This window comes from Pseudorca crassidens, chromosome 15 (genome assembly GCF_039906515.1).
Source record: "Pseudorca crassidens isolate mPseCra1 chromosome 15, mPseCra1.hap1, whole genome shotgun sequence".
NCBI classification, from domain to species: Eukaryota; Metazoa; Chordata; class Mammalia; order Artiodactyla; family Delphinidae; genus Pseudorca; species Pseudorca crassidens.
This window is the reverse complement of record NC_090310.1, coordinates 23,564,847-23,583,747: the sequence shown is the minus strand read 5'-3', so window position 1 is coordinate 23,583,747 and position 18,901 is coordinate 23,564,847. Positions and strand designations below refer to the sequence as shown.

At 38.3% G+C, this 18,901-nt stretch overlaps 1 protein-coding gene across 3 annotated transcripts in view; it reads right to left on the bottom strand.

Moving 5' to 3' along the window:
* The window catches only part of SMG1 (SMG1 nonsense mediated mRNA decay associated PI3K related kinase), a 97,767-nt gene that overhangs the window by 5,344 nt on the left and 73,522 nt on the right, over window positions 1-18,901 (bottom strand). For 2 of the 3 annotated variants that reach the window (XM_067706532.1, XM_067706530.1), the window contains 17 exons: window positions 17,696-17,886; window positions 16,793-16,965; window positions 16,364-16,643; window positions 15,636-15,908; window positions 15,174-15,408; window positions 14,786-15,012; window positions 12,340-12,490; window positions 12,048-12,237; window positions 11,383-11,852; window positions 8,756-8,893; window positions 7,246-7,398; window positions 5,622-5,801; window positions 4,452-4,679; window positions 3,303-3,514; window positions 3,035-3,141; window positions 1,766-1,945; window positions 1,581-1,687 (listed from right to left, as the gene is read on the bottom strand). In XM_067706532.1, the coding sequence (XP_067562633.1) occupies window positions 1,581-1,687; window positions 1,766-1,945; window positions 3,035-3,141; window positions 3,303-3,514; window positions 4,452-4,679; window positions 5,622-5,801; window positions 7,246-7,398; window positions 8,756-8,893; window positions 11,383-11,852; window positions 12,048-12,237; window positions 12,340-12,490; window positions 14,786-15,012; window positions 15,174-15,408; window positions 15,636-15,908; window positions 16,364-16,643; window positions 16,793-16,965; window positions 17,696-17,886 (3,495 nt within the window). The remainder of the gene's footprint in view (window positions 1-1,580; window positions 1,688-1,765; window positions 1,946-3,034; window positions 3,142-3,302; window positions 3,515-4,451; window positions 4,680-5,621; window positions 5,802-7,245; window positions 7,399-8,755; window positions 8,894-11,382; window positions 11,853-12,047; window positions 12,238-12,339; window positions 12,491-14,785; window positions 15,013-15,173; window positions 15,409-15,635; window positions 15,909-16,363; window positions 16,644-16,792; window positions 16,966-17,695; window positions 17,887-18,901) is intronic. The other variant, XM_067706531.1, reaches the window with a different exon arrangement.

Sequence of the window (18,901 nt, the reverse complement as noted above, 5' to 3'; positions counted from 1 at the left end):
TCAGAATAAAAAGCACAATAGCCAAGCATCCTTTAAAAAGATGGACAGAGACCTAAGATGCACAGTCATGAAAGCACACAGCCCATTAACCTACCAAAAAGTTTCTGAAGTAAGGATACCCCCGGACCCAGAACACCGTCCATGGTTTTTGACAAACTTGACGAACTCTCTCTAAAGAATGAGTCTTAAACAAGAAGAGCTTAAGCTTAGATCCTATACAGAGATGTAACAGTGTTTTTAAAAAAAAAAAAAAAACTTTCCTTGTTGATGTTAAATTTGAATTGTGGATGCCAAACCATTAAAAAAATAGGACATTCACAAGTCTCAAATTTTTACCCCACAGAAGAAAAGGCATATGTGTAATGGAGAATTCAGGAGAACACTACCCTTGACCAAGTGATCTAACTTAACAACAAAGATAGCACAAACACACACATGCCCCCGATGTAAGATTCTAAGAACACATCATTGGCGAAGTATTCTTGCGAAAAATGTTGATTCTGAATCTAATTATGAAGAAAATGTCAGACAAATACGAACTGAGACACATTCTGCAAACCAAGTAGTCTGGACACATCAAAAATATAAGTGTCATAAAAGAAAAGAAAGAAAAGGCTCAGGAACTGTTCTAGACATTAAAGGAGATTAAAAGTAGAACAAGTATATGAAATTCAAGATAAGCCTTGACTAAATCTTGTATGGGTTGGGGTGGGGTTGGGTTGGTGGTTAAGGAGAGGCAGGCTAAGTAATAAAGGACATTTGAAGAATTGGAGAAATCTGAATATGGACTCAATGTTGGATAGAAGTCAATGGTTAACATCAATGTTAAGTTTCCTGAGTTGATAATTACATAATTATATCATAGCTATATATTATTAAAATGTTTTGGTTAGGAGACAAAGTATTTAGGCATGAAGTGTTAGAATGTCTGCAACTAACTCTCAAATGTGGTTCTGAAAAACTGTGTGTATGAACACACATACACAGAAAGGTAAAGTGAACGTTAAGAAAGCATCAACAATTGGTCTACCAATTCTAGGTAAAGAGTATATGAGCATTCCTATATTTCTATAGGTTTGAAACTTTTCAAAATAAACAGCTATGGGGAAAAGAATTCATTCCTGAATTTATATATACAATTTTAGAAACACTAATGATAAAATTTCAGAGTAATAACTTCAGACAAACTGACACCCAAGAACACTTTATAGATACTACTATTTATACATACTATGACACCCAAAATGTCATCCTTATTTCATTCAAAACCTTCACACAGCCCTCTCTAAAATGCAAATTAACGGTCTTCTGTTGGAGGACAGGGGGTCAAGCCACACCCCAAATTTTTGTTAAAAGAGAACTGGGAAGAAAGGAAAGTGCTAATAGGGTAGAGTCAGAGTCAAATGCTGAATATTTGATAATCCTAGAACTGTGTCACTCAAAATCTTCTGAAGCCAATAAAATCAATTTAAGTTCCTTATTTCTTGATATATCACCAAAGGATAGGGGTGAGGGGATCTTTAAACCTATACTGTTTCAGCAGCATTAAAATGTGTAGCTCAAGTTTAAAAAATGGTCACCTGTTCAGCAACTGACATCCTCCTATTCGGATCAACATCTCGGCCCTCTAACTTGGCTTTCACTCTCTTCCACACGCTCACTGCATATGAGTTTCTCTCCTGCACAGCTGTGAAGCAATGGAAACGTGTAAGTCAAACCACCACTTAGTATTAATATTTAAGGTATCCTTATTCTGACTAATTACCTTTTCCAGTTTTAGGGTCTCTGACAGCCTTTTTAGGACTACAGGCAACACTCTTGCCAGTTCCTGGAACAGTGCTTGGTGGAGTGTCTGCTGATGTAGCTAGATTTTTCTGAACCAGCTTTCTAGCATTCTGTGACATGACATCAGGCTGAGTCTTCTGGCCAGTGTTGCTCCGGACTGCTATAGAGAAAGAGTTGGTAGCTCAATTTACATGTACACAGAAAATGAAGGAGCAGGGCAGTGCTCTCTCAGTCATCAACTACAAATGGACAGCCCTGATACTAGATAGGATTTTACAACCTTAAAGTCCTTATCCCTTAAAATAAAAACTCTCCTCCTAAAAATATAGCCTAAACAGCTAGATATTCAGATATAAATTTGTACAATGATGCTCACGAGTTTGTTGTGCCATTAAAAAACTACAAATATCTTAACTGTCCAACAATTAATACAGTAAAGTCATAGAATGGCACATTAAATCTTGCCATTAAGTCATTTTTTTGATTACTTAATGATAGGGAAATTATCTATTTAATAGTAAGTGGGAAAAGGCAACAAAAGTTGCATTCACAGAATGATCCAACTTGTATATGTGTGTGCATGCATATAGGGAATTCAACAAATACATAGTGGTTTTACCTCTAATTGGAATGGAACTATAGATTTTCCTATAATTATTTTTCTGTATTTTCCTAACAGAATATATTTTATAATCATAAAATAAATTATTTAGAGAGTATCTGAACACACGGTATTTTTACTCTCTAACAATAAGTACTTTTAAAATTAAGCCAGAATTTGTTCAGTTTGAGATATGACAAGAGTTTATGGAAACCCTTTATTTTAAATAATTAATTTTTTAAAATTGCAGTATAGTTATTTATAATGTTGTGTTAGCTTCTGTTGTACAGCAAAGTGAATCAGTTATACATATACATATATCCACTCTTTTTTAGATTCTATTCCCATATAGGTCATTACGGAGTACTGAGTAGAGTTCCCTGTGCTATACAGTAGGTCCCCATTAGTTATCTATTTTGTATATAGCATTATGTATATGTCAGTCCCAATCTCCCAATTTATCCCTCCTCCCGCTCTCCCCCTTTCTACATTTGTGACTCAATTTGCTTTGTAAATAGGTTCATTAAGGAAACCCTTTAAAAAGGTGATGACTAGAAACATATTAGACACTCATTAAACATCTTAGCATCTATGTGTAGATTATTAACAGGTCAAGATTCAGGTTCTTCTGAAGTAGGGGAGTCTTACCTGCAGCAAAGGATGGCTGGTAAGTAGCAGATGACGTTGGACTCGAACATTCATTTGTTGCATCGGTGACTAAGGGTGATGCAAAACTCACTAAATTATTATAGACACTGAAATATAAAATAAAATGGCTCATTTATGATATGCTTTAGCAAATAGCTACTTATAAATATGAACAAAACTGAAAAAAAATTAAATGAATTAAATAAACAAACTTACTCTACCAGATGTTTTGCTTATATTTTAAATTCAGGCCAGAAGGCATTCTTACCTCTGACTTTGTGTTTTCAGTTCTTTCAAGGTGGGAGTTATTTCCTGGAGCATTTCAACATGTTCTTGACTTCGAACCTGACCCATAGCTTGGACTAATGTAAACAGCACTGTCTGAATGTTGTCTTGCCACGATTTATATTCACCCAAGAACTGCCTAACACTGTTCTCATAGGGAACATCTTCACCATCTGCCAGAGCAGCTTCTTCATCCTAGAATCAGTATGTTAATGATCAAGAAAAATGGTATTTGCTTCAGTAATTACTCTTAAAACCATCACCTTTTGGATAACAGGTAATACGTGTTTTTCAAATACCAATGTGTTTATAATATGCTTATTACAATTTAACTCCTTTTCCACAGGAATCTTGTTTCCAGCACAAATAAAAACTCCAATGAAAAACAAATCCAGGGGTGGGAGGGAGGGAGACGCAAGAGGGAAGAGATATGGGAACATATGTATATGTATAACCGATTCACTTTGTTATAAAGCAGAAACTAACACACCATTGTCAAGCAATTATACCCCAATAAAGATGTTAAAAAACAAACAAGAAAACAAACAAAAAAAAACAAATCCAGGGAATGCCTTGGCAGTCCAGTGGTTAGGACTACACACTTCCACTGCAGGGGGCATGGGTTCGATCCCTAGTGGAGATCCTGCAAGCCACGTGATGTGGGAAAAAAAAAAAAAAATCCAAAAAGGAAATGATTTACTGTTTTGTGATGATGAAGTAACGCAGCCTTTTCTGGGGATTCAGTTTCCTTACTATCTAGATTCTGTACTAGAGGGAAGATATTTCATTTATTTTGGAAGCAAGCTATACAAGTTTGGGTAGGGAGGTGCAAGAGAGGTTAGAGATCTAAATACTCTGTGAGACTAGGTTCAAGTTTCAGCTCTACTATAAATTATATGACTTTGGATAAATCAATTTCTCTAAGCCCCGGTTTCTCTGTGAACAAAATCAGAATACTACTTATACTTACTACCTGCTTAAAAAAAAATAGTTGATGAAAACACAAATTAACTCAGTGACAAACAAACTGGAAATATGACCTGAGAGAAATTAGGGTTTTTTCTCATAAATAAAACTGTTTGTAATTTTATAAAAGGGGGGAGTAATTATGTGTCAATGGTATTAGTCTTACCTTGGCCATTGCTTTCAGGAGATGTTTGACATCTCCAAGCTGCCGGTTATGACCAGTGAGCACAGTCTTTATATTATCAACCAAATTCTGAATTGTTTCACAGACCGTTTCTATCTGTTGCTCTTTCTCTGTCTGAATTGCTCTCTGAGTAGACATATCCTGGGTCAGTTGTTTGTGTGCTGACAAAAGCCATTCAGAGCTGCCAATAGGATGTTCAAGACTCGTGTCCTAAATAGAATAAGCATTTGTTTGATTTTAAGTATCAGCCAGAATAATATAAGGTTCTTTTCTTCATCATCATCTCAAAAGACATTCATAACTCAAGCCGCAACACAAAGAACCTCAGTTGCTGAGTCATGAATTAATTACCTACAAAACACTACTTGACAATAATAAACAATCTATAAAATACAGACTAAGATTTTTACCTTTTCTGCATAATCATACAGGGCATAAATGTTTAAAGTTTAAAACCTAAGAAAACCTAAGAAACCTAAGGAATAACAAAGATGATCCATATCCGGGAAACTAAACCCACTGTAAATCACTCTTTCTCACTGTTGTGGCCTCTCCCGTTGCGGAGCTCAGGCTCCGGACGCGCAGGCTCAGCGGCCATGGCTCACGGGCCCAGCCACTCCGCAGCATGTGGGATCTTTCCAGACCAGGGCAAGAACCCGTGTCCCCTGCATCGGCAGGCGGACTCTCAACCACTGCGCCACCAGGGAAGCCCTAAATCACTCTTTAAAATGAAACCAGAGTCTCGTAATACACAGTCTAAAGCCTTCCCACAAAGTAGAAATGCCGAATTTATCAACCTGATAATCCAGCATTCATCTTCCACTAGCCCTCTGTCTGCTACCCTACTTTCAGAGCATCTGAGTCATTTGCTACACACTTTCTCCTCCCCTCCGAACCTCCACAGTACTTCCAGTTGTAACTCTGAGAGTTCTTTTCACTTTTTCATTCACTGTATTATTTGTGTAAATAAGTTCCTTGGGGGCTAAAAGCAAGATTTAATCATCACGGTACCCCCTCATAACATCTCATATACAGTACATGCTCAATAAATGTAAAGTAGTGAGTGAATGTATTAAATTGATTTTGAGGGCATATAGTTGGTCTTATTTTAATCACCCAATCTCTTCACTCCCACCAAGATTCAAGACTTACCACTCTCTGTAATAAACGAAGCTCTAACTCAGAGACCGAACTGTTAAACTGTGATGCAAATGAACACATTTGCTGACACCGTTTGATTAGTTCAAATAATGAGGCATCCAGGTTTAAGGCTTCTGCAGTTCTAGTACGTAAACTTTCAAAATGAATGATATTGCTGCAGAGGAAAGTGACCTGTGAAGACGAAAAAGAAGAGTGGAACCACCACAATGAAGAAAAAATTTGCAATTAATGAAAACAAAAAAATACTACCTATTGATTTCCAGAATTCAGGACCAGGTCCTGAAAATGTATGAATGTATGACTCTTGTGGGAAACAGACCTACTCCTTATAAAAGCTAAATAAATGAACATTTTTTGGTTGATGCTGTTAAGACTGAGATGGCCAAAAGCACCTAAGGAGAATCAGGTAAATATTATCTTCTGCACGATTGTTTTTTAACTGAAATTTTACTCCATACTAAAACTGTTATGATATTCAGCTGCAATTTGTTCGTGCTGTGTCTGAATTCCAACCTGAAATGTTCCCCTTCTGCTTCTACTCCTGCCTAACTTTACCATAAAGATCAGAAAACACTAACTGGATATTTGACAATATTAAGCACATCTTTTAAGGTACAACAATAGTATTGTGACTGTGTTCCTAAATAGTTCTCTCTTTTTTTAAAAAAATAAATTTATTTATTTTTGGCTGCGTTGGGTCTTCGTTGCTGAGTATGGCCTTTCTCTAGCTGCGGTGAGCGGGGGCTACTCTTCGTTGTGGTGTGCAGGCTTCTCATTGCAGTGGCTTCTCTTGTTGTGGAGCATGGGCTGGTTCTACGTGTGCAGGCTCAGTAGTTGTGGCTCACAGGCTCTAGAGCACAGGCTCAGCAGTTATGGCACATGGACTTAGTTGCTCCGCAGCATGTGGGATCTTCCCGGACCAGGGCTCAAACCCGTGTCCCCCGCACTGGCAGGCAGATTCTTAACCACTGCACCACCAGGGAAGTCCCAATAGTTCTCATTTTTATACTTATTGAAATACTTACAGATAAAATGATATAATATTTGGGATTTCCTTAAATATGGGATGTGAAGGAGGAGTAGGAAGTATAGAGGAAATAAAGTAGGGCTTAAGTTGATAATTATTAAATTTTGGTAATGGGTATATGGGATATGGGAATCATATTAGTCCAATTTTGCACCTGATTAAAAAGTACATAGTAGTTTTTGTTTGTTTGTTTTTTGCTCCCAATCACAACAAAGTTAATCCACAACCTCTGGCAGTACACAAGGTCCTAAGACATTTTATTGCCATGTGGAAAAAATAACATTCAAATCTTTATAGTTGCATATAAGGAAAATCTTAAATAAATATGGAATTAAACTCTTTATTTTCCAAGAGGCTGGATCCACCTTATATTTAACTGCGAGGTAATAAGAGTCTAGGGAAATAACTGGCTGTGAGCTCAGCCTAAGGATGCCCCATCTTTCTCCCCCAAGGCCTATCAGTCCTTCTTCCCAGTGCTGTAAACTAGAGAGTGGCTCTCAAGCTACTCCTAATTATCCCACATGTAACTTCCAATCAATTATATAATCCTGTAACAGAAAACAAAATGGCGCACATGAGTGCCTATACCTGACTTGCTCTTTGGCTCTCTTTAAGGACAAGATTTCTTCTTTCAGCTATTGTTGCTTCAAAATCTTGTAGTACAGGTGTCAGTGCAGGGTTGGCACCACCTGCCCACTTGAGTCGCTGTTCAATACTTGCTTCAAGTGCTGCCAGTTTCTCCTATAAAAGCCAGCAGAATCTCAGTGAAAACGACACTCTTCACTTCCCGTCTGTTGAGCATTTTATATAAATACAAGAGATTCAAAAGAAGTAGGATGGGGCATAAGTAAATTAGAAAACATCTTTAACAAACTGTCACCTTTTGGAATTAATCTTGATTTCACGTTGAATATTTAAGGCTAAACACGTTTTGGATAGGTAAGGATTGGCTTTCAGTTTATTGTCTTAAAATTTGCAGAAAGAAGTTTCATTTTCATTTTTAAATAAAATAGTCCTTAAAACAAAACACCTGCTACACCAAATTCCCACTGTACTATATGTGCTATCTACAAGAAAATCCATTTATACTTTTGATTGTGAAAGATGAAAATCAGATTCCCACAAATGCAAAAATTTACGAATAATGGTAAAAATACAGCCAGGTTATCATGACGAGGAAGATTTTATATAACGAAGTTGCTTCATTATTTATTCAACGTTTTGAGCGGAGGGATTCACATTCATAGTCTCTCTCTTGCTCTCGCTCTCGCTCTCCCCTCCCTCCCCTATTTCTTTCTCTCACACATATACACCTCTAAAATCAGAAAGGGCATGAGTTCATTCTCCTAAATTGAAAACTAGGACTAACATGCTGTAGAGAAAAGGTATTTCAATCTTCAAAGAAGTGAGCTCCAGAAAAATTTTATTAAAAAAATTTTAATTATTATAAAAGTGATTATACTTGATTTTATACTAGTATTAATCTATAAAAAGAACAGAAACATGTCAGTTACTACTGAGTGTACGAGATATAGGAATATTCACTATAGAGATATATAAAGCCATCATCAAACCAGTTTTTCTTATTTAAAAAAGGAAAGCGAGATTAAATATTTTGCTGAAATGACCAAAAAATAGTCAATAAAAATGGTTTGGAAAAATGTTCTGCTGCCTTTGACATCACAAAATTCCATTAAGTAACTGCACAATAGAAGTAAAGAAATGCCTAAGCTTCTTGGATATTAATAATAAGCCAAATATAACTGCTTTGTATACATTTCAGAAAATAAATTTGGTATTCGAGTTTTTCCCATTACCAAGGTCCCCTTTATGTATAAAAGCATGGTAATATCAAATTCATTAAAAACTTGGAATATTTAGTATATCTCTATTCTTGGTTCAAAATATACTGCTAAGATTCAGTTACTTCGGAGGGTAAGAAAAAAAGATATAAATTAAAAATAAAAGTGAAAAGGTATTATGTTCCTGTGGCTTAGAAGCCAAGGACAGACTGAACAACAGAGCACTAACACTTCACCACAGTGGAGGTCATTTCTAAAAGTAAGATGTACCAGAAGGAGGATCTGACAAAACACACCTGAACTGTTGCAATTGAAGTTTCAATCTGGCTCAGAGTATGGAGTTTCTTTTTCATGCTGGTTAAGATGGCAGAACGAGGGGGAGGAGTGACCGACATGGCTTGTGGTCTGTTGATAAGGAGATCTTCATGCTGCCACTGTTCAAAGAAAAAGAAATGTAATAAAATAAGCAGGAAAAAGGCCTTTAGATAAACAAGGGAGGGGAGGTGTGATTTAGGACTGGGGGAAGAGGGAAAAAACCCAGCTGCAGCAAGGTGGGGTGAGCAGGGAAGAATAACAGAAACACAATAAAAGAATCAACCAGGTGGAAAATTTCCTGAGGTAGAGAATGGCTGATAAATTTCTGGGATCACTGATATGCAACATTTAAATAGTAATTCTGAAGATGTTTCCTAGTCTAAGTAAAAATCTGCTGCACAATCCCCGTAAAATATAATCTCCAGTTAAGAAGTTGGAATAGGCAAGGTAGGGGAAGAGTTCCCCAGCACGGAGTTTACAAGTAACTGAAAGAAGCAATGGCAGCAGTCACAGAAGAAAGAATTCTCCAGAGAACCTACAAGCGACAGAAAGGCATAGGTAACTACTGACAGAGGATCAAGCCATCCTGTATGCTGTAAGGTGGCCCCAGAAGGCCCAAGGGGCATTTGGGTTAAAATTTAAAAGTTACATTGTGCTTACAGCTTAAAATGTGTTCAGATGAACAAAACTGGAAGGATTTTGATAATGTTTTCCATATAGCTGTCAATTTTTTAAGGGAATAAACTCTAAAATGTATTAAACAATAAAACTTTTCAGGCTCAGTGGTTGAGAGTCTGCCTGCCGATGCAGGGGACACGGGTTCGTGCCCCGGTCCGGGAAGATCCCACATGCCGCGGAGTGGCTGGGCCCGTGAGCCATGGCCACTGAGCCTGCGCGTCCGGAGCCTGTGCTCCACAGCGGGAGAGGCCACAACAGTGAGAGGCCCGTGTACCAAAAAAAAAAAAACTTTTCAACATTTTATATATATATATATGTATTTTTTAATAAATTTATTCATTTATTTAATTTTTGGCTGCATTGGGTCTTCGCTGCTGCACGCGGACTTTCTCTAGTTGCAGTGAGCGAGGGCTACTCTTTGTCGCGGGGCGCAGGCTTCTCATTGTCGTGGCTTCTCTTGTTGCGGAGCACAGGCTCTAGGCACGCGGGCTTCAGTAGTTGTGGCACACAGGCTTCAGTAGTTGTGGCGCACGGGCATAGCTGCTCTGCGGCATGTGGGATCTGCCCGGACCAGGGCTCGAATCTGTGTCCCCTGCATTGGCAGGCGGATTCTTAACTACTGCACCACCAGGGAAGCCCCTCAACATTATATTTTTTAGAAGTAAAATAAATACCAAAAAATCCCAATGTGCTAGAAGAACTGTTAATATATAATAAATGCAACTTCAGAATTTGAATAAATTACTTTTCTTATGAGGTAAGAACACAGCTAATGATAAAACTGCAAACAGAAGGAAATACACTGGTTCCATGCCCCACCAATTCCACTCTTGGGAAGTAGCTTCAATATAAATGAAGTTATTAACTGGTTTGTAACACTGCCAAATATAACTGCTTTATATACATTTCAGAAAACAAATTTGGTTACACAAAGTAACCAGTGTTTGTGCCAAAACAGATCCCAGGATAATGTAGTCCCCCAATATTACTCCATGAGTTACAACTTGTCTGAAGCTACTGACAATATTGAAGCCTATATTTGAAATAAAGAAAGAAGAAAAATAGCTATAATTTATACTGTGCTTAGTGTCTTACACAAATCATTTTTTTTTTTTTTTTTTTTGCGATACGCGGGCCTCTCACCGCTGCAGCCTCTCCGGTTGCGGAGCACAGGCTCCGGACGCGCAGGCTCAGCGGCCATGGCTCACGGGCCCAGCCGCTCCGCGGCATGTGGGATCCTCCCGGACCGGGGCACGAACCCGTGTCCCCTGCATCGGCAGGCGGACTCGCAACCACTGCGCCACCAGGGAAGCCCCACAAATCATCATTTTTAACCTGCACAGTCATCAACATTTTAGAGAGATACTGTCCCCATTCTACAAGTAAGGAAATCAGACCTTAAGGGAAGTTAAACTTAAGTTCATATACCTGAATCCAAATCCATCTCACTCCCCCAAAGCCTGTCATACTGCCTCTAAACAAACAAGGACAAAAACAGCCTTCTAAAAAACAGTTCCCAAGTGATGACCAATGTATGCACAGAGCTTAGAGAATCAGGGAAACAGAAGTCACTTTAGAAATAATTATGTTAGACAGTACAGAAGGCATATCCACCTAACGAACACATTCAACTGTTAGAAATTACATTTACAAGTAATACTTAATGAAAACACGAACCATACAACTCTGATGGAAACTAATTCAAAGGACACAAAGCATGAACACAAAATGATCTCAACTACGTAAAAGAGAAACAAGGAATAATTGGAAAGACAGCACCGGAATGCTAATGTATTTCGGTGTTTGCTCTGGGCTGGCACAATTCAGGAAGTTTAAAATTTTCTCTTTTTTATACTGTTCTGTATTAATTCCCGCAGTTTTTCAAATTCTTACATTGAGGAAAAACCCCTTTATAAAGAGAAATACTAACTTGAAACATGGCGATATGCAACTGAACGCGCTGTAGGCTTGTCTTACAGGAGGAGATACTCGTCTCCAGCCTGCGCACCAAGTCGTGCTTCTTCCAGGCAGTGTCGTAGGAGCTCGCCAGCACAGTCGCCCTGTTCATGACCAGCTGAGAGAACTTCCCGATCTGGATGTTGTGCTCCACTGCTTTTTTACACAGATCATCAACTGAAACTTTGCTTTCAGCACCAAAATCCTTTGCCTCCACTTGAGCAATAATGTCTACCCCTAGAGCACTGATGAAGCTGCACAGCGTGAGGCCCAAGGCTTGGTTCGGGAGTCCAATCAGGAGCTGCCGCACAAAGTCAGCTGTGAATGCTTTTATCGGTTTAGCCATCTGGTCTTCACTGAAACAAGAGTTTCTAAAAAGGGTTTTCACATTGACAATCTGTACAGGCCCATTTACAGTATTCTGATCTTCAAGTGAACTTGATCCTAAAAAAGGAAATTTTTCTTTCAGTATTTCATGCAACACTAAAATAAGGTAATAATGCTGCTTATTTAAAAACTTGAAGATTGCATTAACTTAGTATTTTAATTTAATTTACAATTAAATTAAGCCTACTCTATCCTGTCCCCCTCCAAAGTACTACACAACTAAACCCAGCTTGTTTAAGAGTGAAATATTACCTGACAAAGTTTTAGAAAAGGTACCACAGAGCCTGAAGAACTCCTTAATTGTCTGTAGTCGTTTTAGAAAGAAAATCTCTTCAAGCACCTGTCGGTGATTATCATCATCAAAAAAATTGACTTGGGTGCTCCTGGCTTCCCTTATAATGTCAATCTTTCGCCAAGCTATAGGAATTTCCATCTTATTTAGCTATGTAAATGAAAGAAAAGCAAGTTCACTTCTCCACTCTTCACACACTGAACAACTACTTTCCTACATTTGCATTATTCATAAAACCATGTCAATATTTACCTTTTCAACTAATAAGCCAAAAGCAGTCTCAACTTGGGCAAACATGCCATCAAATGCTACCAAAAGCATCTGGCCAGCTGACATTTTTGGTGTTTCATCAACTGAACCATTTCTTGGTTGGATTAATTCACCATATTGAGCATGAAGTATTCTAGAGGAAAAGAAAGGAGAGTTAAAACCCTCGCTGAAGAGTATTAAATTTGGGGGAAAATGTAAGATCAACAAGTCTTACAGCTAGTGTATGGAGTCTAGGGGAAAAGTCTCTGTATGAAGGAAGGAGTGTTATTAGCCATCATTAATGTGAGTAAAGTTTATGCAAATTTGAACTATGACATTTTAAAAAGAACTATATAAAGTATTACAGTCTCACTTTATACACAGAATGTAAAATAATATAAAATGACAATATTTTTTTTTAAATGTCGAGAATCACACAGTTCTAAAGCCGGTGGACCTAGCAAAAGTTGTCAAGTATGTTCACACTACTGTCACATGGCAGAGCCAGCTACAGACAGTAAATGGAAATACCTATCATTTTTGGCATGCTGAGTTTCGAATAATGCATAGCTTGAAGGTAGGTCTTCAGAAATTTGCCTTTCACATTATCATTAAATTAAGAACTTACGTAGTGTTTATGTATCCAAGCACTATTCTAAACATTTTATATAAAAAAGCAAAAATACAATTCCCAGTACCTATGACTACTATCAGTAAAACTAATGTTAACTAGATTTTCAACTTTATCACACACACATAAATAGCTATAAAACTATCAGGAATTATTAAGAGAATTTAAAATTTAGGCTACCCGAGAAATTTCTAATGGAAAAAGAGCTGCATGATGGTATAAAGTTTTACTTGAGATTACCAAAAAGTTTCTCTAATACAAGATACACACAGGCTGTAACAGAATCAAACACGAAGTCTGTAACCCAATGCATACATGGAAGGAAACATTCCTCCATTTGACAGTAAAGGGAATCTAGATTAGATATTAAGGGAAAATAAGGGCTGAAATTTTGTGAGGAAGAAAAGTGTATAGATTTAGCATCTAAGTTTTAAAATAATGTTAGAAATTTTATGATAAAGCTCTTGTGCAAATAATCTAAATCACTATTTGGCTGGCATTTATGTTTATGCTATACTGATTACAGTTACTTTTTAAATTTTATGGTAAAACAACTACAAAGAAACAAGAAAATAGGAAAATTTTTAATGCAACATAAAAGAAAACATTAAGGAGCTGTTACCTTTTTTGGTGAAATAAGACTCCATAAATTAAGAAAAATAAGTTTGCATTTTAGATATATACTTCCTGCAGTTTAAGAGTGAAAAGGTATTTGCTTCAAAATAACTGGAGCAGTACAATTTAAATAAGATTAAACAGGTGCAAGAAAGAGAGAGAGAGATTAACCAGGTACCGATAATTACTGAAGTTGGTAAAATGGAGGTTCATTACTATTCTACTTTCTTGTATCTTGGAAATTTTCCCATGGGAGGAAGTATGGTGGGTCAATTCATTTCTACTCTCTCAATTATACCTTCTGAAGGGAACTGGACATCAGAATGCCACAGAAAGAGGCCTTGAGTCACGAAGCACAAAGAGTAGGGCTTAGCTTTGGGTACAGTGCATGGCTGGAGAAACTGCCCAACCTCTACAGGTTCCAAAGTCAAATTGTTACCCTAGATTTAAGAGTCAAGAAATACAATGTTCAATACCTAAAACAAACTTATAAAACTTAAGCTAACTTAAAAGTGTTCATCTGAAATGAGGTGTATACTCCACTAGCTAACTAAACTGGCTCAGATGCTTCCATGGAGTTCCAAGGGCTGGCTTAAAAAGTACCACACTCTACTTTGTGTGTGCACATGTATGGTGAAACTACAGCCCTAAAAGAATACATATATGTACGTGATAAAACCACACACACACGCACACACACACACACACGAGTGCATGTGTAACTGGTGAAATCTGAGTAAGCTCTGTGGACTGTACCGATGTCAATTTCACGGTGTTGCTACTGTACCATAGGTATGCAAGACGTTACACTGAAGGAGGAATGAGGGGTACACAAGACCTCCCTGCACACTTTTTTTTTTAAACACAACTGCCTATGAGTCTGTAATTATTTCCAAATAAAAGGGTTTTTTGTTTTTTGTTTGTTTGTTTTGGCCCTGCCTCAAGGCTCACAGGGTCTTAGCTCCCAACCAGGGATTGAACCCGTGCCCTCAGCGCACAGTACTAACCACTGGATCACCAGGGAATTCCCCCAAATAAAAGGTTTTTTTTTTTAAAGACATTACTTATAAATGCTTATATATATATATATATATCTGCTCTGAAAATTAAAAGTAAGCTTACAGTAAAATAAGAACTCAAAACTTTTATCTGGCTACCCATCTCTTTCACAAGAAAAGAGAACACAGCTTAGCATTCACTTGCCTGGCGACATCGATGTAATGAGCATGTGTTTCTTCCTCAAGTCCCATAGCTGCATTTCTTAAATAGGCTTGAAGAGATTCAACTAGAGTCTGCAGAGGAACACCATCAGTTGTCTGCTCAATAAGACTGTCCAGTTCATGAAGCATACTTTCTAATGTGTATTCTCCTTTCATTAAACATCTCAGTGCTTCTGGAAATATGATTTGCCGGAAATTTGAATTTAATTCCTATAAATATGTGAGAAACATATTTTAATGCTTTCTGAGTTTAGAGAAAGCAGCATTAAAAGGGAGGAAGTCAAATCACTTTTCGGACCCAGAGATGAGAAACACAACGTTCAATACCGAAAACAAACTTCTAAAATTTAAGCTAATTTAGAAGTACTCACCTGAAGTGAGGTGTATACACCATTAGCTAAGTGAACTGCCTCAGATGCTTCCATGGGGTTAGGAATGTCTAAGTCTTGTGGCACTAGGTGACACTGCTTCAGTAACTGAACAAGGCATGTGACATTTCCACTCATACTGCAGAGCTCCTCCAAGAACCAGGCTCCATCCCGAGAAGTCAGATCAACCAGCTGCTCTCCAGCACTCGAAGCTGCACCTTCCATCATTAGGTTACGTCTAAAAAATGAGATAAATATTTGTACAGTGAAACTGACTTAGCTAAACACACATAAATGGGATATTCAAAATCTGAAAGGAAATAAAGCAGTCTTACACCGAGCAAGACTAATGAAAGAAAAAGGATATCTTAAGTTTGGGATCAAACAAAAGACACATGCACTCTCCATAAGCATCAATGTTCGCAAGACAATGAAATGGTCTCACTATGTGGTCAGCTAACTCACCTTGTGAGGGTACAAAGGGCAGAAATAATAACACTTGCTAGACTCAAAGATCCTTCCTCTCCATTCTCGTGAAGGAAAACTTTGATACAACGTTCAATTTCTTTCAACTGATCTTCACAAACAGGTACAGTGACAGCTTCCTGTTTCAAGCGTTCCACCTGTCTAATAAGACGGCTGTTTATGTCTGTTGCGTACCGCTGCAGGGTCATCTCAGTGGCAGTGATGAACTGACACACGGTTGGGGGTGGCTGGGGCGCATACTGCACTTCATATCTGTAAACAGAGAAAGAGGTGCTTGTAAAAAAAGTTCACGCCTTACAAAATACGAAAAAAGACAATATGGAATACTGCATTTGATCTTCAAACCTTGAAGAGTAGAAATCATTATTTCCGTTTTACAGAAAAGGTCTCGAAAGCGAAAGTAGCTTCCTAAGATAACTTGTTAGTGAGCGATAGAATCAATATTTGAATTCAGCTCTCTTTACCCTGATCCAACCATGCTTATTACACTGGGATACATTTTAATCAATTAGGAAAAACACACTGTCTTTTAAAGGAAAACATGAGCTCAAACCCTCTTAAAACCAAGAGAAAAGTGACTCCATTTAAATTCCATCTATCAACCGTTTCTTTCAGAAAAATAGAATACTATGCAATTAAAAACATGAACACAACTTTGCTTCCAGTCCCAATGAGAAGTAAAGAAAATGGAAAGTGATCAAACTTACTTCCTGTAGAGATCCTGACAGCGCTCTACTGTGGTGTTACAGATGAGCTCTTCCATCCAGGTTTTCCATTGCTCAATTCGATGTTTCTGAAATATAGCCTTCGGATACTGCAGAGCTACGGTTGCATAGTGGTGCAGCTGCTCCAGACACCCTCGCAGCACCGAGCGCCTCTGCTGCAGGAGGGTACCGACTTCCCCCTCCAGCTGCTCACACTGGCTGATCAAGTGGGCCTGGCCAGCATTCTGCAGAAAGGCTGTTGCTGGCACATAGCTTGGAGGACCTTTGGGTAAAAGATAATCATTGATTACAATGAAACCATTTCAAATCAGCAGTTACTGAAAGGGAGTACAAACCAGAACTCCACACACGAACACAACAACAACAAAACCCACATGCTCACATGTATATCTAAAATAAGTCAGCCCATACCAAGGTCCATTTGTGTGCTTATCTCCTGAAGCAAACTTGCCAGCTGTGTTGCTTCTAAATTATTGAATGCAGCCTGATAATGTGTTATCCACTGTTCAAATTCATTCAGCTTCACCTGGATTGCTTCCTGAACAGCTCTTTGCTGAGTCTGTAGTTGAGTGTGTTCAGAATACCTAATGGAAGGAAAAATTTTTGATTGCTCTTCTTTCTTCTGTGTACTTTCATCACCCTGAAAGTACATTTTGCTTATACTTGGACTGCCTGGTAAGCTCCTTTTCAATCTTGAGGGCACTGCTCAAATGTCCTTTCCTTCTCTGTTTTTTCCTGACCCTACAGAGTTCCCTAACTACACTCAACATTTTAAATAAAATTCTACCACATTTGCCAGGGTTACGAGTTATTTGAAGTATGGAAGACTGAGACTTAATAGGTCTCCGTAATCTCAGCGTCTCCGGCAGTGTTTGGCACTTATACATTTAACCACCCTTCACTGAGCTGGGCAGCAGCTCTGTGCAAGGTTCATTCACTTAGATCACTTTTAGTTTAATGCTCAAAAAAACTCAGCCAAGCAGACAAGATCCACTGCACAAATGAATAAGGATTCAGATACAAACCGCAGAGAGAAAACCAAACCCCAGGTTTTCTGAATCCAAGTTCAGTGTTCCAACCACCATGTCCACCATCTCCCATAGTTACTCAAACATGTAAATTAAATATAATAAAGCAGAAAATTTAAGTGAATTCTGCTTTATTAACACTTTGAAAATGCAGTCCTTGGGAGAGCTTTATTTATCTGAGTTGCTGCAATAATTCTAATTCAAGTTGACAATGTTTACACAAAAATATGAAAATTATCCTTAATGGCATATCTTTAGAAATAAGAGTTCAACTCTTGTTTTAAACCTGTGTTGCAGAGTATGAGAAGGATGATCCACTCCTTCAGCTCCTTCTAGAAATTCTATTTCTTCCAACAGTTTGCCCTGCAGTTTTTCCACATCTGTTAGTTGCTCTTGCAAGCTCAGGTATTCATCTAAACTGCTGTCCAGCTTGGGAAGTACAACCAGCATCTCGTCCCTATTCTTAAACCAGTTCACCTGTAAAAAGACATTATTAGGAAGATTCTTATATAGGGCTGACTATGAGATATGATGATGTCTGTCAGAAGGATCATGTTAGAAGGACATTCTGCACATGTTACTCTACTTAAATCTCAACAAAGCCAGGGTGTGTGTGTGTGATGGCATCACCCATATTTTTACAAAGATAACTAATGTGGTCAATTCAAACAGCCATAAAATGAAGACTCAATTCCACAATAACACGCAGTTACCACCATGCCACACAAAACAAGATTAGCATCACTGGCTACCACGATATTAAAATCAAGAAGGAGGGAGGCTATCCAAGTAAAGAACACTTAAAACCGTCATTGGTAAACACTTTTCAGTCTATTAAGAAAGGTATAATTTTTTCAAATCATTAACCCACCTCCCATGTGTGAGGGTGACTGTGTGTCTTTGCATGGGAGCATTTCTTAGTGAAAGATCACAGCAAGCTGTGTCTTACTTCGCTGCCATTTCAGTATTATACACTACAGTCGTACAAAACCAATTTTTAGAAAAAGTTTCACTCTTGGACTTCCCTGGGGATGCAGTGGTTAAGAATCCACCTGCCAATGCAGGGGACACGGGTTTGAGCCCTGGTCCAGGAAGATCCCACATGCCACGGAGCAACTAAGCCCGTCTGCCACAACTACTGAGCCTGCGCTCTAGAGCCCGCGAGCCACAACTACTGAGCCCATGTGCCTAGAGCCCATGCTCTGCAACAAGAGAAGCCACCGCAATGAGAAGCCCGCGCACCGCAACGAAGAGTAGCCCTGCTCGCCGCAACTAGAGAAAGCCCATGCACAGCAACAAAGACCCAATGCAGCCAAAAATAAATTAATTAATTTTTTAAAAAAAAGAAAAAGTTTCACTCAACTTTTTTATGGACATGTTAACTTTTTTTTTTTTGGCCATGCCACACAACTTGTGGGATCTTAGTTCCCCGACCAGGGCTGGAACCTAGGCCCCAGCAGTGAAAGCGCCGAGTCCTAACCACTGCACTGCC